Source organism: Bubalus kerabau, chromosome 3 (assembly GCF_029407905.1).
Source record: "Bubalus kerabau isolate K-KA32 ecotype Philippines breed swamp buffalo chromosome 3, PCC_UOA_SB_1v2, whole genome shotgun sequence".
Classification (NCBI taxonomy): domain Eukaryota; kingdom Metazoa; phylum Chordata; class Mammalia; order Artiodactyla; family Bovidae; genus Bubalus; species Bubalus kerabau.
The window spans coordinates 106730929-106757205 of NC_073626.1; the positions used below are offsets into that span (position 1 = coordinate 106730929).

The 26277-nt window shown below is 39.3% G+C and overlaps 1 protein-coding gene across 1 annotated transcript in view; it reads right to left on the bottom strand.

Annotated features, from left to right (window-relative positions):
• ARHGAP15 (Rho GTPase activating protein 15) overlaps positions 1 to 26277 on the bottom strand; it is a 700001-nt gene that overhangs the window by 50725 nt on the left and 622999 nt on the right. The window contains exon 13 of the mRNA XM_055572678.1: positions 13996 to 14101. Within this exon, the coding sequence (XP_055428653.1) occupies positions 13996 to 14101 (106 nt within the window). The remainder of the gene's footprint in view (positions 1 to 13995; positions 14102 to 26277) is intronic.

The following is a 26277-nucleotide window of genomic DNA, read 5'->3' on the forward strand; positions in this document are numbered from 1 at the left end:
TTTTTTAAAAGATAATTTTGACTTGGACCATTTTTAAAGTCTTCATTGAATTTGTTATAATATTGCTTCATTTTTGTGTTTTGGTTTTTTTGGTCACGAGGCATTTTAATTCCCTTACCAGGGATGGAACCCTCTGCCCCTGCATTGGAAGGTAAAGTCTAAATCATTGGACCACCAGGGAAGTGTCTGTACTTCTCTCTTTGAAAGTGGGAAAGCAAAGAAGAGCAGGGACTTCCTAATCACATGGATGGATTAACTAAATGCCTACAACAGATAGGCCTGTTTGCGTATCTCTGTGAGGAAAGGAGGGGCAGGGCAAGAGTCAGAAAGTTGGGAGTTAAAGTCAAGACTGAGGGACGTGAACATTCCCAGATAAGGGCAGAGAGACTGATAACATAACTGAATCAAGTTCCCAGATCCCAGGAACTGATTGTTTTCCTGGTAAAAGTATCCTTATTTCCAGCTCAGCATCTATCACATGATAGGCACTTGATCTGTATTTATATCAAGAATAAATGGGGAAATGGATGATGTATCTGTAAAGCTTTGAAAGTGAAGACAGTTCTCAGAGAGAAGTGTAGGAAGAAGAATTTGAGGAGGAGGAGGATATTGGGAGAAAAGGCAGAACAAAAGAAAGGGGAAATTGTCAGTGTAAAGAGCCTGGTTTAAAAGAATGTATGACAGAGGAGAAAAAATCACTAGAAGTGAGAAAAAGTTTATAGAAGGCCGTATTTCATAAAAAGCTTCTAAGTTCTGAAGGTATTTCTAACTTCCTTTGTACACATGAAAACAAATTAACCTGAGGAAAAACTAAAGACCACAAAATATTATTGAGACAGAGATTAAAAAAGCCTTAAAAATCCTAATATTAAATTTGAGCTCTACGGTTTTATAGATAATTTCAAAGATCTTCCCAATGTCCTGATCTGAACAGCTCTTAAATTCATTTCTTTGTCCTCCAGAGGCTGTCATTTCAGGTGAGTCTGGGTTTTAGTTGCATACCCCTTCAAAGTCAAGTATGGGTTTAATCTGCCACTGGCCACAGACTAATTATTACTTATGTCTGCGATTTCCTTCTGTCTATTATTAAAGCCCAGTCTTTTCTCAACCCAGACAACACAGTCTTGAAATCTGAAATCTCGTATACAAGCTGCACTTTTTCCTGCATGAGGCAAAACCCCCAGCAGCATGGAAATGTGCAGCTACCCTGTGTTAACTATTCCTGGATGTCACCCTGCAGCTCTAATTTCTGCTTTCTCCTCTGCATTCTGGGTACCGCTGCCGGACTTGTCAGCACCTTGTCACAGCTTCCTGGTGCGTGGGCTACCATTGGACTCTGTGTTCTTAACAATTATCCATTAAAAAAAAAAAAAAACAAAACCCACAGAATCCTTCACCAGTGAAAAAATGTATTTACATTAACAGGTAAAAGAGAAAAAAAGAAAAAAAAGAAAATTTTAGTGTCCTGAAGCGGCAGCTATTTGTAAAATGCTGCTGCGTTGTCTCCTCTTCTGCAGTCCTGAGATGCTCTTTTGTTCATGGTGTGACAAGGATGTGGGGGAGCCGATATGATTTAACTAAATAATACACAAATGCCAGGAATATTTTCATATCTTGTGTACAGACCAGAATAAATTACTCCGATGGAATGTTTTGTTTTTCTTTTCAGGGAACAACCTCCCCCCAACCCCCACCCCTAGTTTACAAGGAACTACACTGACAAGAAGTGGCTAAGAAATATTATTCAAAGTAACCTATTTTAGTGTAGGACTAAATGGCTGAAGATTTCACTTGGGTTCAAAAGACAGAAGCCTGGAGAGGAAGTTGACAGGCTGACAGCAGTGAGAAATTAGTCTTGTCCTGGAATTCTTATGGGCAGTGGGGAGAAAAATAAGTCCAGTAAGAAATGAAAATGAGGAAGCTAGTTCTCAGAACTAAAGGTGAAGCAAAAGGAATTGGCAGCTGCCTGGACATGCCAGCCAGAGAGGCCATGGTATCTGATACACGTGACAGACCAAAAGACAACTGCAAAGCTCCCAAACGAGTCGCCTGAAGGGCTTGCCAGGAAGCCAGATGCTGCTTCTGGAAGAGTATCTTCCGTGGTTGGGCATCTGGGTTCAGTGCTTTCCATTTAAGGAGGAGAAAGAAGGTGGCAAAAGACAGCTCCATCACCACCTTTAAAAAAATATGTTCTTTCTACTTCTTTCTGCTTGTTTTTTAAAAGGACCCCTGGAGATAAAACTTGCCAGTGTTTCTTAGGTGGAAAGCAATGTGTTAGAGGGAGAGAGAGAGACTGAAGGACAGACACCAAGGAAACCCCTATTTTAATATGTCACTCCACTAAATAATTTGGTAATTTTATTTAAAAGGTTGGGGTTATAGCTGATGTGCAAAGACAGGTTATTTGAGTGATGGGCCTGTGCCTTTATCACAGTTGGCTGGTCTTTCTCCCTCTTTCTTCCCTGGAAACAATCGCGTATTGGTGTTGGCAAGGAAGCAGAGTGTGGTCTAGTGGACTGGAAATCAGGTGACTTGAGGTCTGGTTGATTTTTTTCCCCCTTCTACTTTGAAGTTATGTGTCTCCGCTCCATAAAACAGGGGAACTGAATTTCTTTATACACTTATAAGCAGAGGTCAAGCCTTGGTAATCATAATTTTTTCTCCTCACCCGATGCTAAATAATTCAAGGTAATAGGAAGTCAATATTGGATCTGGAACAAAAGATGGACAGGAAGGTTGGATGATATGACGAGACAGGAGAGATAGAGATTCTTTAATTAAGTAGTGAGACTACTGACAGGAGAAAAAAAAAATCTAAGTTTTGAAATTCCAAGATCTGTTACAAATCTGAGATAATCAAGCAATTAGAAGAACCGGCAATCCCATTCTGGGCTGTAGTGATTGATTTAAAAGGCTCCAACACTGGTGGGTGGTCACAGAGTCCCTGATCAAGACTTAGCAAAGTCAGCTTTGTTGAGCACCCATTGATCATTATACTCTGGACCTCCTAACATGATGAATGTTAATATTGCCTCTTTTCTAATTAGAGCTGTTCTTCTCTTCATCATGATGAAAAGATAAACATAAGGTGAGGAGACAGAAGCTTGAGAAAAACAATTCACTTAACAATATCCTCAAAATGGAATATTCCCTAGTCCTAGTCTATATCAGGTGTCTAAGATTCCAGGCTTAAGAAGTTGATCTTAATTGGAACTATCAATGACTTTTCAATGATCCTCTTCTCTTCAATGAGGTCATGTGATTGTTCAACAAAAATCACTGAGTAGCCACAATGTGTGGGACACTGTAGTAGGCTCTAGAAATGTGGCAAGAATCAAAAAGATACAAATTCCTGCCCTCCTGAAGCCCATGTGCTAATGGTAGAAGGAACCTGGTCATAATTTCCATTTTTACCAATGTTTCCAAGAACTCACTATACTATAGAACAATTTTTTTTTTCCTTCTGGATTATTGTATATTCATTCCTGTGATTTTTCAAGAGCCAAAGGATGAATATTAGAATAGGAGATCATCATTACTAGATGGAGAAGGCAATGGCAACCCACTCCAGTACTCTTGCCTGGAGAATCCCATGGACGGAGGAGCCTGGTGGGCTGCAGTCCATGGGGTCTCGAAGAGTCGGACACGACTGAGCGACTTCCCTTTCACTTTTCACTTTCATGCATTGGAGAAGGAAATGGCAACCCACTCCAGTGTTCTTGCCTGGAGAATCCCAGGGACGGGGGAGCCTGGTGGGCTGCCGTCTATGGGGTCGCGCAGAGTTGGATATGACTGAAGCGACTTAGCAGCAGCAGCAGCAGCAGCATTACTAGAATATCTGCACAATGTCCCATTACCATGAGAAATTTCTAGGTCCCTTTTGTGGAAGCAATAGTTTTAGCCACAAAATAAAATACCTCTTCTCCATCAAGTTTTCTTTCTATAACCAGGCATACTATTCTCAGATTCCTTTCCCAGTATCTCTTCCTCTGGCTGCTTCTTCAATAGGGACACCCCCCAGGAGTCTTTCCTCAGCTCTCTTCTAGGTTCACGCCTTCCCTTGGGTTTATTCATGACCTCACCCAATGCTATCTTTAAACCAGACTACCAGAGTCATACCTAGATCCCAATCAGCTTTCCTGCATGCCAACATAGATTTCTTATTCTTTAATAGAATATAAACAATGACCAAATCACATCATGTCCAAAAGATTTCAACTTCTTTCATGTCTCTAATTTTCTCCTTTTGCTCTGTTTGAGTTAAGGATTTCACCATTTAGCTAGTTCCTGGGTGCCATGCTGGAATCTTCTTTCCTCTTAACCTCTTGCATGTACTCACTGAGCATGTTCTATTGAATCTACCTCCTCCATGCCTCTTGTAGCCATCCCTTTCCCTTCTCTCCCCATCACTCCCTCAGAACGGTATCTCAGACTTAGACACTGTATCAGCCTCTTAACTAGTCCTACTACATCTAGTCCTACCCTCCTACTAGTTATTCTTCACATTTAAAAAGATTGTGATCTTTATAAATACAAGTCAAATCACATCTCTGCCTGCTTCAGATCATTCAGTGACTTACCTAATGTCTATGAATGAATTTTGAACTCCTTAGCAAAGCATATGAGGTTCATCACAATTTAGCTCTAATTTACTACATTCTGGGCTTCTGTCCTATCCCCTCTTTTATGGTTCCTAATTTATCATTCCAGAGGAGTCACCATGTCTTTATCATACTGTAATTCTCCTTCTTCCTGCCGCTTTGTACACAGTCTTCCTTCTGCCTATAGAGGCCTTTGTCTGCCAAAATGACATCCTTAAAAATAGCCCATGTCTTCTGTTCTGGGAGGCATTCTTTGGTTTCTCTTGGCTAAACTCAGCTTCTGCTTGGTGTTCTCATAGTGTCTTGTGATATCACACTGTATTTATTATAATTGTTTACTCATTTATCAACCCTGGGAAACCATGGGATAAGTGAGGGTAGGAGTCTTCCTTGTGCCCCTCGTATTCAATTGAAAGGTAGGTAAACACTTTCTGTAAAGGGTTGGATAGTAACTATTTTTGGCCTTGTGCAACTTGTTACAGTGATTTAACTTTTGCCACTGTAGCATGAAAACAGCCACTGGCAATACATAAACACATAAGTATGTTGTGTTTCCCAATAAAACTTTGTTGATAAAAATAGGCAGCAGGCTGGGTGTCATCCATGGCCATAGCTTGCCAATCTCTGATCTAGTCCAGCGCCTGGAATACAGTAGGCACTCATTTAAGACTTCCTGAAGGAATGAGTGGATAGGACTCCACAGTTAACATTTTCACAGTGTGAATTTACTTGACCTATTTCACAGATAAGCAAAAGGGAGGGTTAGAGACATTAAAGGCTTTCCTAATATTGTACTTCCCTGATGGTTCAGGGGTAAAGAATCTGCCTGCAATGCAGAAGACACAAGAGACTTGGGTTCGTTCCTGGATCAAGAGGATCCCCTAGAGTAGGAAATGGCAACCACTCCAGTACTCTTGTCTGAAAAATCACATGGGAAGAGGGAAGAGCAGGCTACAAAGAGTCAGACATGACTGAGTGGCTTTCTAAGGGCTGAGGTTGGGATTTGAGCCTATGTCTTTTGATTCTAAATCCCCGGGTCTTTCCCTCTAGGTAAAAGGCCAAGATTCATAGTGGAGAAGGCTGGGACAGCTTAAAAACACTTACCTTTTAGGAGGGAAATACCCCATGAGATGGGCCATCGCTAACAGTCGAGAAGACAGTGATAAATGGGCAGTAGCCATGTTAAGTTTTGCTTTGTTTTCTATTATTCCGTGGTTAATGTTAACATTCAAATGTTAAATCAAAAGATCTAAAGTCATTTTACTCCCGTCTTAAAAACCTTATCTCCCAAAGCCTTCCTGCAGAACAAGGATCCACCAGTGGAAGGATCATTGAACCTTAGTCCCATGCTCACAAACCTTATAAATCCCGTGCCAAGATGTCTCCTAAGTAGATGACATTTTAATGATTACTACAGGGAGTTGGGAACTATTGCTTCATCCTCAGGATCAGAGTAATTAATTTTCTTAACTACCAGGCCAAATTCTGCCACGGGAGTCCAGTTGAGAAATTTCAGACCCATAGGAAGTACATTAGCTCTTCAAAGTGATTAGGGTGCCATTTCAAACACACAAGGAAAGGAGCTATTAGGCTTCTGGCTTATTTCAAACAACTTGCAGCCCTTGTTTCTCAGGGGGAAAAAAAAGAAAGAGAAAAAAGGAAAATAACAATTTGCTCAGGTTCTTTATTTTCCAGTAAAAATACCCACGGCCTGCAAGTCTTTGGATATCAGGTATTGTGGTTGGGTGAGAGACCAAAGTGTACAGAAAAAGGGTGGAGTGCCAGAAGGCAGCACAGGAAAACACAGCTTGCTCCAAGGCACACCAGAGCAGAGCTTTCAGAGGCCTTGATGGGAGGCAGAGCTTCATCAGCCATCACTCTTAACCAGGGAGAAGGGCGAGGACTCACAGGCTTTCCAGTCCATCTCAGGCTATGCCTCATCCCCCCACCCTCCCAAAAGCTCAGAAACACCCACAGGACCATTTTACAGGCTGGGTAGATGAATTACTTCCTCAGCATCATTTCCTCATACAATCCCTATACTTCTAGGTCATTGTCATTGGAGTTCTTCTGACATGCCTTTGTAGAATATTTTATTTAACATCCATGGAGATCACAGAGAAGCTTTAAATATCAGTTTACTCTCACAAAATAGCCACAGCTCAACAGTTTCACCTTTCAATGAAGCATTCAACTGGCATGCTTCCATGAGATCTGTCTATTCAGCCATATCATTTTTTCACCTTGGAATTCAAAGAACAGCTGGACGCTTTTCTTAGCCTACTTTACAAAGTGCAAGTCTCCTACAACAATGTTTATTTGCACCTAAAATCTGCAGCAAATATATTCTTCCAAAGCTGTTTTTGAAAATCAGTGAATGACATTATTTTAAGCACTTCTAAATGCTACACATTTCTGAGATATTTTAACTTTCTCTGGACGATGTATACCTCATTGGGGATTGAATGTTCTTTTATATCTTCCCCCCACCCATCCTCAAACATTTGAGATTGTTTTGGCCTCCAAAATGCATGCCACAAAGTAAATCTGGCTAACGAGTTTGATTTAACAGTGAAAAATACTGTTGTATTTATCTTCTAAGTTTTCTGTAATTCTCATGTATTATTTTTATCCTGGAAATAAAAATGTGAAAAAAGACTTCAGCAATAGCTAGGACAGTTTATTTATAGTAACAGCAGCAGGAATTCTAGAACTTGAAAAGGTCAGCATCAATGGCAGGTGGATATATAGCTGGTAAAATTCTAGGAGTGTTTACACTGGGGATTTGAGGCCAAGGGTAAGGCCCTACTGGCTTCAGATTATCTCACTTACTAGGCTTCCATATGGCCAGTGTGCTGTCCTGCCTGGTAGGAAATCCTCACCGTGAGAACCATTCTGATAAGTTAGACCACAAGGCAAGAGGACTGTCTGTCCCTAGGATACCGCTATAATGGAAGGCTCCGAACGGGAAGTGAAGGAGGACCCGTGTCTGTCACCAGTGTCCCAGTGCCTGTGTAGAAGTCAAGTGGACCAGGCTTTCTTATCAGCAGGATACCACTTTGAAGGTGAAAACAGCTGGATTTGAGAACATGGGATAAGATTCAGATCAGGTTGACGGAGAGTTGGTGACAGCACAGAATTGTGCAGGGAATTCACGCAGGGGCTGGGCACCCCATGGAGGTGTCAGGCGGTTTGTCAGCCCTCCAAAGAAGGCAGCTCACGGGGACCAGGGGAGCCTGGCTGAGTCAGGCCAGTGTCGGAACTCAGGTTCTGGCAAAAGATTTTGTGGTGAGCTAAAGAATTTTTCTGGAAGTCAGGAAATTTGGCAACCCAGCCTCAGTGGTTCTTCCTGTATTTATTTCATTAGGAATTATTTTATGTTTCTCACATAATAAAAATAATAAATGTTGATGGATAATGCTTATCCAGAACCTACTATGTGCTAGGTACTGTGCAAGATTCTTTCAAAGGATTCTTCTTTCACTCCTCACTACAGTAATAGGTGTTATTATGAATCCTGAATTGCAGATGAGAAAAAGGAAGCTTAGAGTTAAGTCAGTTCACAGTTACGCGTCCAGTAAGTGGCAGCGCCAAGGCTCACATTCACTTCTGCCTAACTTCAAAGCCTATTCTCTTTACCAGCTCTCAAACCCCATGTCTCTTTCTATCCCACTGCTAGGAGAGAAGAAGAAACACACAAATAAAAAATTCTTTCATGATTCAACAACTCTAAGAAAGAAATATTAACATCTCAGCAAGCAGCTTTATAGTCTTTTCTAAATGCACAACTTTCCCACATATTTACACTTATACTCTGAGTATATAAAATATTGTATCCCTGACTTTGACTTAATGCAAGGATTTCCCTAATTAAAAAAACAACTAGCTATGAACTACATTTTATTAAGCTGATATGATATGCCATGTTCTGTATAACTATCCCCTGTCCCTGAATGCTTAGGTTGTTTCCAAGTTTCTACTCGAGTAAATAGTAAAATTTCATTTGCATAAGCTACCTGCCTCCCCCACCATTCCTTAGGATAGGTAATGGCATTAAGATATTGGCACAAAAGGCAAGAAGATCTGAAAGGCTTTCATTCTTGAGCTATATTACATTTATGGGTTCCCACCGTGCTGGGCGGAACATCCCCACCAGCAGATCTAAAGGGCTTGTTTCAACTCACACCAACAAAACAGAGTTAACTCTATTTCCCTATTCTTCTCTAAGCTCATCTTGCTTTTTCCCTGTCTGTATTTCAAAATAGAGAAAAAAGTGCACCCTTCTAAACAGTGTCTTCTTTTGCTTTTTTACTGCTATTGAAGGAACTGTTTTTACAATTACTTGGCATTGAAACCCCAAACTTATCCATGCTGCTGCTGCTGCTAAGTCACTTCAGTCATGTCCGACTCTGTGCGACCCCATAGACGGTAGCCCACCAGGCTCCCCCATCCCTGGGATTCTCCAGGCAAGAACACTGGAGTGGGTTGCCATTTCCTTTTCCATGCATGAAAGTGAAAAGTGAAAATGAAGTTGCTCAGTCGTGTCCTACTCCTAGCGACCCCATGGACTGCAGCCCACCAGGCCCCTCCGTCTGTGGGATTTACCAGGCAAAAGTACTGGAGTAGGTTGAGACTTATCCCTATGGCTGACTAAATAAGGGGGTTGAAGAAATGAGAGAAACAAAAACTGGGTGGAATTTTCCTTTGAGAAGTCGCAGGGTTTGGACCATTGCTTTCCATCCGAGATTTATCACTCCAATCTAACTACCTCTCCAAGTGGCTTCTTGGGTTCTTTTCTTCTTCTATCTCATTCACCCTACACTCTATTGTTAGAGGACTCTTTCATAAACACGGAGCACATCATGCAAATGTCCAACAGATAAAGTCTCAGTGGTTCTCTATTTCTTATATAACCTCGCTGCCTAGCTCTTAACCTCAAGCTACTACCCATCAACAAGCAATGCTTATCTTTCTAGGTCTGCCTTCCCATTAACTTCATCTCCAGTTTGCCTGCCTGCCTTTTCAAATAAGCAGGCCGAAGGAACATGCACTGGCCACATATTTTTCAGAGATAGAACATGCCATTTATATGATTCAGAGGGTATCACAGGACCTTCCAGTGCTTATCACTGTAATGTCAATTGGCGAAAGTGCCTATTAATAAAGATTTCTGGCTGATGACATTTTGAGACGATAGTGTATTCTGAATTCCTGGTCTCAATCTATCACAGCAGAAGCACATACTTCACCATGAGTATGATTGAGAATGAGGACTCTGGACTATGAGACTATTCAGCCTGTGAGGTTATTATGTAATCTTATGCTTAACATGGGCTTCCCAGGTGATGCAGTGGTAAAGAATCCACTTGCCAATGCAGGGGATGCAGGAGACACAAGAAATGCAGGTTTCATCGCTGGGTCAGGGAGATCCCCTGGAGAAGGAAATGGCAACCCACTCCGGTATTCTTGCCTGGAAAGTTCCATGGACAAGGAGCCTGGTGGGCTACAATTCATGGGGTCACAAAGAGTGGGACACGACTGAGCAACTGAGCATGCATGCACATGCTTAATATAATCATAACCCTTTAAAAATTCTGGCTTTTGTGAATAGCACCTGCATCCAGCTTCTACTTCAACTGTGGTGCATTAAACTTTCTCAGTTGGGAGTTGCTCTGCTTTCAAGGGAATGTTTAACTCAGAGCTTTGCAAAAATGGACTTCTATTCTGTTGGCTATAGAGTACAACGTAGGTCAAGTGGAATTTTTGGCACTTCATTGCATTCCCTGACCTTTGCTAAACAAACTTCAAAATATATATATATTTGCAACAATTTGGAATAAACACTACATACAAGTGTTGATGGTAGATTTTCTGAAGAACTACCAAATACATCAAGACTAAGGAAAACATTCTAATGATTCTTTCAAACATGAATACATTTAAATTCTCGTTAAACAATCTTCTTATTTAGTCTTCTCAAGCTTTGATGACATGCCACGATTGGCTGTTTATCAAAAACTTAGCAAGAAATGCTTAACAAGATATAATCATGTGCACATACTTGTGCATAATTAAACCCTGTTTATAAATCATTGCAGGGTGGAATATGGTCACACAACTCAGGAAAGGTGGGTGGCAAGCAAATAACACTTTCTCTCCATCTAAAATGGAAAACTGTATCACGTGGATGCTGTGAAGGTGATATAATAACCTGATCTTAAATCTCTATTAAAAACATCTATTTCCATCTCTACTGAATTGAATGAAAGTTCTAACAAAATTAGGGAATTAATTTAGATATGAGACATGATCAGGCACTAATTGCTAATACTGCGATTGTGTGGCATGACTCTCATCCTTTCAAAGTTTTTAATTGGATAGACTCTCTTCACTGTGTGTGTGTGTATGTGTGTGTGTGTGCGTGTGTGTGTTTTCAAAGTAGGATTTAGCTGATTCTCAGTTTCTTCATTTTATAGTTGTTCTTTCAGTTGGAAAAACAAAGGCATACTTGAGACTGAGAAATGGATATTTCTCAAGATCTCTGAGACTAGGTATTACATAGCGTTAAAGAGTATACTTTTCCATTTGCTTAATGACTTTGTCCAGTTAGAATTACTGAGATAAGCACTCCAGTATTTACATGCAACTTGAAACTCCTTTCATGGTGTGCCTGGAACCTAAGGGAAAAGAATTAGCATTTGAGGAATGCTTACCTTGTGCCAGACTTTTTATATGCATTATCTCATTTAATTCTCATAACCACAAGATATGGTTGATATTATTTAATATGATTTTACGTGTTTGAGATCATAAAGGGAGTATAAAGTATAGAACAAGAATTTGACTGTAGATCTCTATTTCTTCAAAGCCCAACATCTTTTCACCAAGAAACCATACTGGGTTTCCCACCAAAGGCAGTATATGGACGTGACAAGCAGGGGCATTCTAACAATAAGGGATCTTCTGAACTTTGATACAGCTTCCACTGGTGGGAGTGAAATAGTAAGAAGGAAATATGATGAATTAGATTGAAATATATTCCCTAATGTAGTGAACAGTGAAGCAAATTACAGATTATCCATCCCATGGAATACTATGCCACTGTTAGAGAGAATCAGATACCTGCTTAATGAAATGGGAAGCTGTCCATGAGTTGCAAAAAGAGTTGCAGAACAATACGTGTAGAATGTATACTCTAATGCAATAAACAAGCACACACAGGTACATTTGCATGTCCTTAGGATTAGGAACATGTCTGGAAGGGTAGATACAAGAAGTGTTATTTCTGCTCAGCAGGCTAAGAGTGACTGGAAGGCAAATTTGATTTATAAGCATGACAGTTGCCTAAATTTTTCATGTATGCAATTCCGTGCATTATATTTACAATTAAAAATTATGCAGTGGGTTAATTGAATAATCCATAGGAATGACTCAACCCAAGGAATGGGTGATTAAAGAGATTTAATCTCACAAAAGCAAAACTGCCCAATCTATCAGGCTTCAACATTACTATATGTATGTGATGAAAGCTAAAACCTCATCACTTATATTGCACTCTGTGTTATCTGAAGAAGGTGTTAACACAAGACAAATGAGGAACGGTCATTTCAAACTTAGAGTGTCCAAAACACAGCTCTCCAGTTAGTTCTTCCTATTCAACCTTTTCCTTCTCCCAGTTTTACTCATCTAGGTAACATTACCATTTCTCCATTTGCTCCAAACCGAACCCTAAGAGGAACATTTAATTTCTCCTTTCCTTTCTCCACTGCATCCTATCAGCAAATCTGACTTGACCCATCATCAAAATACTTTTTTAAGGCTTCCAGTGAAACTACTATTACTTTTTGCCTGAACTACCACGGTCTTCTCCGTATAGGTCTCCCTGCTTTCACTTTTGGAAATCATTCTCCATCTGTCAGCCAGGGTGATCTTGTATAGAATCCCTCAATTTAACACACTTTATGGTTCATCACTGTATTTATAATGGAATTCCACTTTCTCACTGTGGCCTGCAAGAACCTATGTGGTTTTACACTGGTCTAACATCTATGACCTCAGCTCCACCCCCATGTCCCTCATCCACGAGGCTCTAGCCAGTCAGGTCTGCTTTATGCTTGTCAAACACACCGAGCTCTGTGTGGCCTCTAGGTCTTTTCACTGTCTTTTTTTCTCTTAGCAGTTTACATCAGATCAATCAGTCGCTCAGTCGTGTCCGACTCTTTGCGACCCCATGAATCGCAGCACGCCAGGCCTCCCTGTCCATCACCAACTCCCGGAGTTCACTCAGACTCACGTCCATCGAGTCAGTGATGCCATCCAGCCATCTCATCCTCTGTCATCCCCTTCTCCTCCTGCCCCCAATCCCTCCCAGCATCAGAGTCTTTTCCAATGAGTCAACTCTTCGCATGAGGTGGCCAAAGTACTGGAGTTTCAGCTTTAGCATCATTCCTTCCAAAGAAAGCCCAGGGCTGATCTCCTTCAGAATGGACTGGTTGGATCTGCTTGCAGTCCAAGGGATTCTCAAGAGTCTTCTCCAACACCACAGTTCAAAAGCATCCATTCTTCATCGCTCAGCCTTCTTCACAGTCCAACTCTCACATCCATACATGACCACAGGAAAAACCATAGCCTTGCCTAGACGAACCTTTGTTGGCAAAGTAATGTCTCTGCTTTTGAGTATGCTGTCTAGGTTGGTCATAACTTTCCTTCCAAAGAGTAAGTGTCGTTTAATTTCATGGCTGCAGTCACCATCTGTAGTGATTTTGGAGCCCAGAAAAATAAAGTCTGACACTGTTTCCACTGTTTACCCATCTATTTACCATGAAGTGATGGGACCGGATGCCATGATCTTCGTTTTCTGAATGTTGAGCTTTAAGACAACTTTTTCACTCTCCACTTTCACTTTCTTCAAGAGGCTTTTTAGTTCCTCTTCACTTTCTGCAGTTTACATTGTCTATTGGCATCAATGTCTTATAGATGAAGGAATTGGTTATCAGAGAGTTTAAGTCACTTATATGTGGTCATCACTCTTGGTACATGATGGCTCTAGGTTTTGAACTCATGTCTAAATCATTTCAGGCTCCTGCCATCATACTAAAATAACAAAGTAAACCCAGCCCATTCCAGGGCTCTGGCTAAAGTTGTGGCAATCAGTCAGCAAACATGTACTTGTTTAAAAGTCAGGAAAAAGAGATTATTTTGAAAGTTCCTTTTGTAGGTCTCCCTTCCTACCTCAAGTACATTTCCCAGCTTCTGAAGGAAGACTTAGATCAGCTAGAGGGGGAAATTTGAGATGGATGCATTCAGAAACTCTTGTACTAGAGACTTGAAATTAAATATTGGTCATTTAGGAAATGAGAATATGACAACACAACCAGAAACTTTTACAACTTACTTAGTTAGGTGTCCAAAGAGAACCTTCATGGTGTCACGATTTGGTGGAGGGAGTTTTTGTACAAGAGACTTTATAGCTTCGATTCTTGTGTTGTTGTCTTGCTTTTCTGAAAACAAAACAAAACAAAAAAACAGTTAGAAAAGAATACGATTACTCAGGTGCATGAGGGAATTTTCTGAGAAGAATTTTGGACTAAGTCTTAGCAAATGTAAAACGTAAAGCTCTGATTAGCAGCCAAAGGGAATAAATATACTGAAAATCAGCATCATGAAGTTTCTTTATTTTGACTGTGAATAAGATCAAGGGAAAATGAAAGCAGCAACAGTGTGGCTCTGACACGATCTTCTTATTAAGATCAAGCATTGAATCAGTTTTCATAAGTGCTTTACTATTTTGTAAGTTGTGGCAGAGTGAATAATGGCCTCCCAAAGATGTCCATGGCCTAATCTCTGGAACCTGTGAATACATTACCTTCCACGTATTAGGGATTTAATCCCAATTAAATTCAGGATTCTGAGATGGGATTATTCTGGATTATCTGGATGGCCCAATGTAATCACAGTGGTGGCCAGGAGGGAAGCAGGAGGATCAGAGTCAGAGAGAGAAGGGGATATGTCAATGAAAGCAAAAGGAGCTATGGCTATATGATACTCCATGGGTCCAGGAGTAAAGATAGCCTCTAAACCCCAGAAAAGCTGAGGAAAGAGCCTCCAGAAGGAACACAGGCCTGCCAGCATCTTGATTTTTGCCCTACAAAATAGACTTCAGACTTCTTGTCTTCAGGAATGTAAGATAATAAATTATTATGGTTTGGAGCCAGAGTTTGTGATAATTTGTCATAGCAGCATTAGAAAACAAACACACAAGGACATACATTCTAATTCAATTACCAGTATTCTATTTTTTTGCTTAATTTTTTGGAGGACTAAAGATTTCTTTTTTTTATTAGTTCTATGCTATCTTTTCTCCCTAATACATTTCATTTTTGCTGTAAAACAAAAAAAATGCAAATAAATTTGAAAGCATAATGCTTAGTCACATACATTAAAAAAAATAGGAAGTTGTTCCAAACTACATATCCCATTGGGTGTTTTCTTTCATTTTGTTTCTTTTTGCCTTTCTGGGCATGGATGGCACAGTAAGAACTGAGTTACTTAGTATACTAGAGAATTTATCTTACCATAGTTTTAATAAAGGCCCAGAATTATAATAATTTCTTGAATTTAAGCTCTTTATATAATTGACTCAGATACCTTTTTTTTCTGTACTTTACTTCTGACTTCTAGCACAGAGCTCCTGATGATTCTAAAGAGGCCACTGCTAGAAAAGATAGGAGATAAGAGAATAATAGGTGAGGCACATACCACCCAGTATCCATTCTCTTCCTCCTTAGCTAGACCATCCCATTGTTGAGGAGATGGCCATATGCAGCTAAAAGAGATCATTTCCTCACTTCCTTGGCAGCTGGAGTGACCAGCTGACACAGTCTGGCCAATGAGACTGTAGTCAGAGTGTTATATGGGACTTCTGGGGAGGCTGTGTACAGGGGGATAACTTATCTTCGTAGCCTTTTGGCCTTTCTGTTTAGAAAGTAGATGGCTTATAGTTGTACTATGAGATGATCTTGAGAACTGAGCCCATGGAGAGTGGAACACACAGTATAAACAACTTCCTTCAATATGTGGAGCTATGAGGACAGTCCTGAAGAACGAGTGTAGAAACTGACAGTTTTTTTTTTTTTCTTAATACACTATTGCAAAGGAAACTTTTTTCTAAGGAATTACAGGAAAATATCCTGCAGAAGATAGTATTTGGCTAAAATAGAGCTATTTCAAATCCTGAAAGATGATGCTGTGAAAGTGCTGCACTCAATATGCCAGCAAATTTGGAAAACTCAGCAGTGGCCACAGGACTGGAAAAGGTCAGTTTTCATTCCAATCCCAAAGAAAGGCAATGCCAAAGAATGTGCAAACTACTGCACAATTGCACTCATCTCACACACTAGTAAAGTAATGCTCAAAATTCTCTAAGCCAGGCTTCAGCAATACGTGAACTGTGAACTTCCAGATGTTCAAGCTGGTTTTAGAAAAGGCAGAGGAACCAGAGATTAAATTGCCAACATCATGTATACCTGTGGTGGATTCATTTTGATATTTGGCAAAACTATTACAATTATGTAAAGTTTAAAAATAAAATAAAATTAAAAAAAAATTGCCAACATCAGTTGGATCATCAAAAAAGCAAGAGAGTTCCAGAAAAACATCTATCTCTGCTTTATTGACTATGCCAAAGCCTTTGACTGTGTGGATCACAATAAACTGTGGAAAATTCTGAAAGAGATGGGAATACCAGACCACCTGATCTGCCTCTTGAGAAATTTGTATGCAGGTCAGGAAGCAACAGTTCGAACTGGACATGGAACAACAGACTGGTTCCAAATAGGAAAAGGAGCACATCAAGGCTGTATATTGTCACGCTGCTTATTTAACTTACATGCAGAGTACATCATGAGAAACACTGGAGGAAGCACAAGCTGGAATCAGGATTGCCAGGAGAAATATCAATAACCTCAGATATGCAGATGATACCACCCTTATTGCAGAAAGTGAAGAAGAACTAAAGAGCCTCTTGATGAAAGTGAAAGAGGAGAGTGAAAAAGTTGGCATAAAGCTCAACATTCAGAAAATGAAGATCATGGCATCCGGTCCCATCACTTCATGGGATATAGATGGGGAAACAGTGGAAACAGTGTCAGACTTTATTTTTCTGGGCTCCAAATCACTGCAGATGGTGATTGTGGCCATGAAATTAAAAGATGCTTACTCCTTGGAAAGAAAGTTATGACCAACCTAGATAGCATATTAAAAAGCAGAGACATTACTTTGTCAACAAAGGTCCATCTAGTCAAGGTTATGGTTTTTCCAGTAGTCATGTATGGATGTGAGAGTTGGACTATAAAGAAAGCTGAGCACCGAAGAATTGAGGCTTTTGAACTGTGGTGTTGGAGAATACTATTGAGAATCCCTTGGACTGCAAGGAGATCCAACCAGTCCATCCTAAAGGAGATAGTCCTGGAAGGACTGATGTTGAAGCTGAAACTCCAATACTTTGGCCACCTGATGCAAAGAACTGATTCATTTGCAAAGACCCTGATGCTGGGAAAGATTGAGGGCAGGAGGAGAAGGGGATGACAGAGGATGAGATGGTTGGATGGCATCACTGACTCAGTGGACATGGGTTTGGTTGGACTCCGGGAGTTGGTGATGGACACAGAGGCCTGGCATGCTGTGGTTCATGGGGTCACAAAGAGTCAGACACACCTGAGCAACTGAGCTGAACGAAGCTGAAAATAGGGTGGGGGTAGTCTTATTAGTAGAACTCTGCTTAGAAGTGGTTCGTCTTCCTCTAAATACCACAAAGGCCTATACATAATGCCTCCCACACTCAGAGCTTTCAAAATTGCAGTTATTCTTAGAAGAGTTCCAACATACTATGGATTGGATAACTGCAAATGAAAGAGACAAAGAGAAAAGGTAGAGAAAGGGAGAGAAAAAGAGAAAAGGTAGTTGCAACATCATAGCAACAGCAGAGCTAATCTTTCTGCCAAAAGGCTAGAAAGCCCCCTTGTAGCTTAATGATGGCAGGACAATGTGATGCTTCAGAGGACCAGTTGGAGCCTATGGGATATGAGAAACTCAGAAGTAAAACAAGTCAATAAAGATGAGAGCAAATTGGTACAGTATGTTCAGGACAGAGCACTTAGGGACACTTGGAGACTTTGTATCTAGGCATCTGAAGCTAATTCCACACACACCAATGATCCTATACATAAACATACACTGCTTCCCTGGTGGCTCAGTGATAAAGAACCCCTCTGCCAATGCAAGAGATATGGGTTCAATCCCTGGGTAGGGAAATCCCCTGGAGAAAGAAATGGCAACCCACTCCAGTATTCTTGTCTGGGAAATCCCATGGACAGAGGAGCCTGGCAGGCTACAGTCCATGGGGTTGCAAAAGAATCAGACATGACTTAGTGATTAAACAACACATCATACATTTATATATTTATGAGATGAGTACATTCTGCATAAAATGGGATGATGCTAGTAGTTTAATTTACCCAAGGATCTTCTGATTCAAGTAATAAAGATGAAATTGAGAAAGGTGAGGGAAGGAGAGGAGAGGAAAGGAAGAGAGGTGACCTTTCTAATTTTATTGAAGACTCTGGCCATGGTAATGATTAGTTTAATGTCAGAGTCTCAAAAAAAAAAAAAAAAAAAAAAAGGATCCGTTTACATTGAGGTCTATAGAAGTAGCAGCCATGATCTAAGCTTGACAGACAGTAAGTAGAGAGTAGTCTAAATGGCCATATCCAGAAAACCTCAGTTTTAGGGAGTATATGACCCAGGCAGAGTAGGTTTAAGAAAGGTTGGGGTTGCTTAATTGGAAATAATTGCAAAGTCACTGCCATGGTATCTGGACAGGAATTAAAGCTCTACTTTGTCTTTTTAACCAACCAGATAAAAGAATTATGAACCTCCCTAGGCAGAGTCCCTCTTCTATGTTCCATTGCGCTTAGGACATTCTATTTATTGATATATAACACTTCATATGGTATTTTCATGGCATGAATACCTGTAGATTTGTCCCATTAAACTGAGAATTTCCCCATAAACTGAGGCAACTCTTATACTGGCATATAGTGGGTTAAATGGAGTTTCTAGATGGCACTAGAAAATGAGCTTTCTAGGTGGTAAAGAACCTGCCTGCCAATGAAGAAGACATAATAGATGTGGATTTGATCCCTGGGTGGGGAAGATCCTCTAGAGGAGGGCAGTATTCTTGCCTGGAGAGTCCCATGGACAGAGGACCCTGGTGGGCTACAGTCCATGGGGTAGCAGAGTCGGACATGACTGAAATGACTTGGCAGCAGAAGCAGTGGGTTAATTGAATTAAAAAAAAAAAAAAGAATTAGTAAACAAAGGAAAGACCTGAACACAGATTGGGACAGACAGACCTTGGTTTGAATTCCACAACAGTGTTTTAGCAGTCTTGGATAAGTGGTGTGTGTGGTCTTGGATAAGTTTTTTATTTTCTTTGAAAAATGTCAAAGAGGCCAGATTTATGGATTAAACAAGGTATGTAATGTACCTAACAGTGACCAGCAAAATATAGGTACTGTATAAATACTCATCACTCCCTTCCCCCCCTCTTTTTTTTGATGTCTATGCTAGATATGGCTCACCTTTTATTTTCAGTCCCGGGCATGCTACCTGGTTATAGTGAGCATTCGAAATGTAGTTCCTAATACTTGAACTGAGTTGGTGCCAACTGGTGACAAGACACTTGCTATGGTTGCCTGACATTTCACAGCACACTAAATAATTTGAGAGGCTGGTGATCTTGTTGATGAGCAGCTTAGTTCCATGTAAGAATTTTTATAAAAGTATATGGTTGTTCCATATATGCTGGTAAGAAACATCCTACATGAAGACTACTTAATAGAAATATTTTTCTCTTTCTCTGCTTTCACTTATAATTGAGGAACTGAAATGAATGGTGGTACATAAATATCTGTGGTTAAGTTACACTTAAGTCATGGAGTGGGTACTGGACAACAGATTAGAGAGGGCTGAAATATTATCAAGGAGGAGCCATTTATTGTTCTTACAACATAATCAGAAAGAAGGTTTGAAAAGGTTATAGGAAAGCAGTAGCTTCCCTTTCAAATCAATACTGAACCCACTCTTCCATAGCTTGTAAAATCAGAAATAACACAAACACTTCTAAGTGAAGGAACTTCTAAAAATACAATTGGATACATTAAAATCGAAATGACACCTTTTCAGATCTGGTTTATTGATGTGTCATATTAGGAGCTGGAATCAGCATACATAATACAGGAGTGGTTAATGAGCTAAGATTCAGACACAGCTTACTAAAGATGCGTCAACTGTCTTCAATTGATTCAGTGAGCATCTGAAAGACAGCATTTTCTATTAATATTTCTCCTTCAGCATATGGTTTCTCATTATTGTGAAGTATTGAGAGTTTTGAGAAGACTTTCAGATATCTCTGACTCTTTTACATCATGACTAAAAGGGAGAAAATGAACCTTTGCTACACAGAGAATTAGAGAACCTCTTAGGTAAATGGTATGCTAAGAGACTTATACAAACTCTTGCCAATAGGAAAACACTCCATGATTTGGGCCTTTTCCACTCACATTTGCTCTTACCTTAGTACCCTTATGATTTACTTTTGTATCTACTTTGAGTGAAAGTTGCTCAGTCGTTTCCGACTCTTTGTGATCCCATGGACTATACAGTTCATGGATTCTCCAGGCCACAGTACTGCAGTGGGTACTATACCCTTCTCCGGGGAACTTTTCAATCCAGGGATCAAACCCAGGTCTCCCACGTTGCAGGCAGATTCTTTATCAGCTGAGCCACCAGGGAAGCCCATCTACTTTAATACTTACCTTTTAGTTCCCACTCAGATTCCAATAGCCTCTCCAGTCTGAGCTGTGAACCCATACTGCATACAAAACTTTTCTGGAGGACTTCATTTTTGTTACCCAATTGCAAAAAATGCCTATGGAAAATATGCATGGGATACACATATATACTAAAATAGTAAACTGTTTTTTTCACTAAGGCCTATTCCTCACCCACCTGGCCCCATATTCTCAAATTATACCAAACTCTGTTGTAAATGAGCTTCTTCAAAAACAACTCCAGGCTACTTAAAGAAGCAACAGCTCCTACATGATGTGATAGCCTTTAATGTTATGATAGGATGTGGCTTTATAGTTTTCCCTTGATTCATGGTTTTGAGGGCACATTTGAAAAAATATGGTTTATGATGGTTACATTTGCATTTATCTGCATGAAATGTTGCTACTAAAACAAGGACATTTACAGCCAAATGCCTTTTTTGCAGAGATAAGATAAAGTTATACAATGATGGAAAGAGTTCTGTGCAGGCAAAACCCCAGACCCGATGACCCCCAGACACTTTTCCGGCCTTATCATCTATGCATTTATTATTCTTAACTTATTTATAGTCACAAGTTAAATCATATATCAAAATTAACTCTGCTTTGATGTGTAGGTTTACCCAGGGGAATAAAAGACCAGATTCTCCCAGTAAACACATAGTAGTAGTACTATTCATTCTATTTATCTGTAATTCTAAAAGGATAACTGTACCCCTTTGTTTTGAGGAGGTCAATATACATCACAGCTGTTCTGCTTCTGAAAGTTACGCTGGAATGTATAGAGCATCCTGTATGAAAAAATCGGCTGTCGCTTATATGTCAAGGCTATATTTGGAAGAGAGCAGTTTAATTTCTATTCACTTTCTATTCTTTGTATCATCACCATTTCAGAATTTAGTTACAGACTGTCCTAGCTTGTAGGAGGGATGCTTATCTTCAGAGAACGTTTTATTTATTTATTTATTTTTTAGTGTACCCTACAACCAGATGCAAATCTTTGAGGACATGCTTCTTAATTATAAAATTTGAGTTGGGTGTTAAAGGATCATCCAAGTCATGCAAACAATCACTTGATAAATTTCTTTAAATAACTAACATTTACTTCAGGGAGAAACACTAGGTGGAAAGGGAGAAAATTCAAGACTTACAAATGGATAAAAATAGACAGATGTTTTAAACTCCTTCTATAAATTAAGAGAAGTGGTATATCATGAAGGAGTCTGAAAAAATTAAGTTAGAAATAGTGCTCTATAGTACAGTTGGGGCAAGTTGCTTGAACTCTTAATGCTTCTAGTTCCTACTTCAACACAGACGCACATACACACACACACACAATCTATATACATATATCATACAATTGTATGTAGAATTTTGTTTCAATGTACATAAAGGCACATATTGTAAGTACTACTGAATGTAAGTACCCTTCCCATTAAAATCTTTCTTTTGAATTATCATCTCTATCTGCCCTGATCGCTCGTAGTTCAAGGTTATTTTCCAAATCATATGAAGCCATAAATGTTATTCTTTAGCGCTGTTTCCTAAACAGGAACAGCCCATAGTATGTATTGGCTTTGTGAATGCTTAGAAAGCAGTCCATTATCAAAGAGAGCTTGGTTCTAATTCACAAGTTGATGTACGTGCGTATGTGCTAAGTTGCTTCAGTCATGTCTGACTCTTTGTGACCCCATGGATTGTAACCCACCAGGCTCCTCTGTCCGTGGGTTTCTCCAGGCAAGAATATTGGAGTGGGTTGCTTTGGTGCAGTCAATCTTAGGATGATAACATTTTCTAAAATTCACCAAACTGAAACTGTCTCTGAAAACAAATTTCTTCAGTTTTGCAGAAATGCCCTTCTTTGTCAGAATCAAAGAGTAAGGTAATGGCGGCAGTCTTCACAGGAAAAGCATGATCGTATTATCCTCCCTAAAATTTCTTGTTTTCCAAGTAATTTTGGAAGTGTCATAGTGGCCAAGTACATTTCTGTAACTTACAAATGATACTAATTCATCCTCAGGCGATAGTGTGTGCTGAGAAAATAAAGCTCAGTAGTTTATTTAGTTCTCCTGTGAGAATTTTCTGTAAACTATATTTATCCTTACATATCTGGTTTTACAAGTTTTTTTCTTAAAAAAAAAAAAGGCTTATCGTTATGAGTCATTTAACATCTTTCTAATCATAAACCAGTAATTCTTTTCAAATACTCAAGTTGCTATTTATATTACCATTATCTTTGTACATTTTCATGAGGGTGGCAATTCTACAAATACTTTTCTAGATTTAAAGTTGTTAATATGTGTCTACCTCTTTTTGTTGGTAGACAAATTAAATTTACTGGGGATTTAAAAAGTCCCAGCTGAAAACGACTAGGATCTGTTACACAAGAAAAATGTGAAGGAAGAAATATTTTCTCCTCTCCACTCTTTTTAAGAAGCATATTCAACTTTATCCATAACTATTCATTTTGAACAAAAGACCTCTCAAGAGGAGATAATGGTTAGTATGCTCAACTGTTTCTCCAGCCAGTTCATTTGCGTTGGCCCCACAGTGATGTTGAGAACAGGGGAGAGTTGACAAACATTAGAATCCTTTAAGAAATGGGGAATAAAATAATTTCATGATTCAACTTTCTTTTTGTTAATTGTAAGGCTATTCTAAAAGAAGAAAAACAGGCAACATGTGGTAACTTTAGTCAGCATTTCTGAACTGGGAATGATAAACACCTCTGCCTGGCTCTGGTATTTATCAGGACTGAGATATTATTACCACATAGAGTCACAGCATGGTTACTGTTATCATCGGCAAAAAGAGCCAGCTAATCTTAATGGTTTGTAAAGCCGTTACCTGCACTGGTCTGACATTTATCATGATCATTTTACCACATGGGTCCTACATAGCAAAGGTCTTTTATCTGGAAGGGACATCACTATGAATTATTATTTGCAGCTAGGTAGAAAATTGTATGTTGTAGATACCTTTTCTCATTATAAATCACATAGTCACATTTCACCATTCCCCTCAGAAAGCTGCTGAGCCCAGGTTTTTTGCCACAGCTTGCTTTCCTCTCCCTCTCTCTCTTCTTTCTCTTTACAGTTTTCTGAAATTATTAGCCATATTTTTCATTAACATCCTTGATATAATTTTTGAAGAATCACATATGTGGTAGGCAAACATGGACATACTTTCTGAATAGTTAGGGGATTTTCATCCACATTCTATAAAGAGACTGCATAGTACTTTAGAAATTGAAGCTGATAAACTGTCCACATTTCTTTTTTTGCTTATTCTCTCTTCTGTCTTGGGGGCCAGAGTTTTCTCTGTTCTTGACCTTGTCAATAGAATATTTACCAGTAGATTAGACAAAATTTCCGATGCCTGGTTTGAAATACTCAAAACATGTACACCATTTTTTTGCCTGAAATACTTTGCTTGGGAATGTGTTCTCATAAGAAGTAAAATATAGTTCACTTTGTTAGACTGTGAGTTTTTTCAAGTTCTGTTCCAGTAAGTTGCAATGAAGCAGCAGGTTCCTTCAACAAAATTTGTTTAAAAAGGAGCTTAGGTTCTTTCCCTAACTATCTATGTCCTAAATGACATACATCAATAGATAAATATAGAAGAAATAAGGATATTAGAAAGGACAATGTTTTGGAACCATGGGACCAAGACAGTAAAGTGAAATGCATTAATTTGACAATGGAAAATTACAATGAAAAGCCCAATTGTTTACAATGGGGAAGAAATGAACAAATACTCTCTTTTAAAAAAGATTGAGACAACTAATCTTCTGAAGGAGATATTTATATATTTCCTTCTTTCTCAAGTGTTCCATTAGGAATAAACAAACCAGAAATTCTGCACTTTTATAATGAAGAGGGAGGAGAATTCTTTGCCACTTTTGCATTTAGGAGGAAATGTGCAAGAAGAATGTGACAATTTCAGCAAATCAAGATTGTTTCAAATGGATCACAAACGGGCTTTGTGGGATATTTTACACTAGCATGCGAAGCAAACAGTAAATTTGAAAGGAGGATTTTCTCAATGGTCTAGTTCTGAAGTGTTTTCCCATCTCTTTGTGTGTTTAAAAGAGGTTTGGATGTGGTGTTTAATATTGCTTCGACTCTTGCAAATGAGTTCTGGAGAAATATCCGTACATGAAGGAAAGCTGATGTGCTGTAATGCTGACAGCAGCTGGGGGATACGAATGAAGAAACCAGATTGCCAAGTCTGGATTTAGCAAAAATAAACACCTATCATTCCATTAAAAAAACTGTACCGTTTAAAATGTTTATGGGCATCAATAGCAGACCACTCTCCCTTTGAAAAAACTAATATTTTCCTCAAATAACTCCATTCTTTGAGAGGGAGATAACAACTTGAATTTGACATGCAGTATTTTGTAGTAATCTATAGTAGTTTGCCTATCTTGTTACATTGGATTCCATACTAATTTCTGTATTATTACAAATTTCTTCCAAAGGATACAATTTCTATTTCAGAAATTTGTGAGATGAACGTGGGATAAATTTGGGAGCAGGAGGTGGAGTGGAGGATATCATTTGTGAAACCAATCTGTACTTTCACCGCTCAAGAAGAGCTGCACACACTTTGGTTAGGTCATCTAAAATTTCATAGTAAAGAGGCGGTCTAATATTCTAAAACACTGTCTTACCCGTTGAAAGACTGCACTGATTTAAATCAAACAATCCCTTTTATTTTTTTTTTAATTTCAGAATGACTCTTTTGTTCTAGCTTAACATCATTCTGCCATCATTGTCCCCCCAAAACTGTAACCTGGGAGCATTTACCATAATTAGTGAGGGGCTTTGCTGCCTGGGTTTTCTCCTTTTCTGGGGAACTGGGTGAATTGTTGAGTGCTAATGAAATTCGGAGACTCCTAGCAGTGGTTGAGCCAGGCAGAGTGCAGGCAGACGCGCTAAGCTTCCCACTGTGCTGCAGTACAAGCCTCCCTGCTGTTATGTTTACCATAGTTTTTAATGTCTGTGAAAAAAGTCCTGATGCAACTGAATTATGTTATGCCCTCTTGTTTATCTAACCCCAACCCACCACCCCACCTCCAATTTAGCAGATTCTTATTGCCCCTCTTGCAGAAAGCACCTTCTCAACTTTGCGGCCATCTTACCACATCAGTTCTTGCCACACATCCCAGCTGCTTTGCAACCATGTCCAGAGGATCACACATGATCCATCTAGAAGTTTTGGGAGGACAACACACATGACTTACTCTACTTATCCACCTAATAACAGATGTCCTTTTCTCCACTGCATGCCAGTTTTGTCAGAGGTGATGTTAAAGCACCAAATTTAATCATCTGGCATTGACAATACTAGCTTTAAACTGCAAATGTATTTGGTAAAATGTACTGTGTCTTTAAAGAAATTTATCCAAAGACCTCAAACTATCACAGCAAACTAAATGATGTGCTCAAAGATGAAAACAACCAATCTGTGATTTGAGTTGATCTTATTTTTTGTCCTTTTCTTAAAAATGGTTATCTAAAAGAAAATGACCATTCCATTCTATGGTAAATTGATGGATTCACCAAGTGTGATGTACAGTGAAGTTTTTAATGAATATTCATACACCTCTTTCAGTCCATTAACAGGACTTAAGACAATGAAGATGCAACTCATTCCCATTTAGATAGTGGGGGGAATGTAGAATTAATATCATAAACAGCACTTGGAAAAGTTTAACCTTAATGTATCAAACTCCAGGTGCCAGAGTTTGAAGAAAATAACCAATAATAGCCATTTTTTAC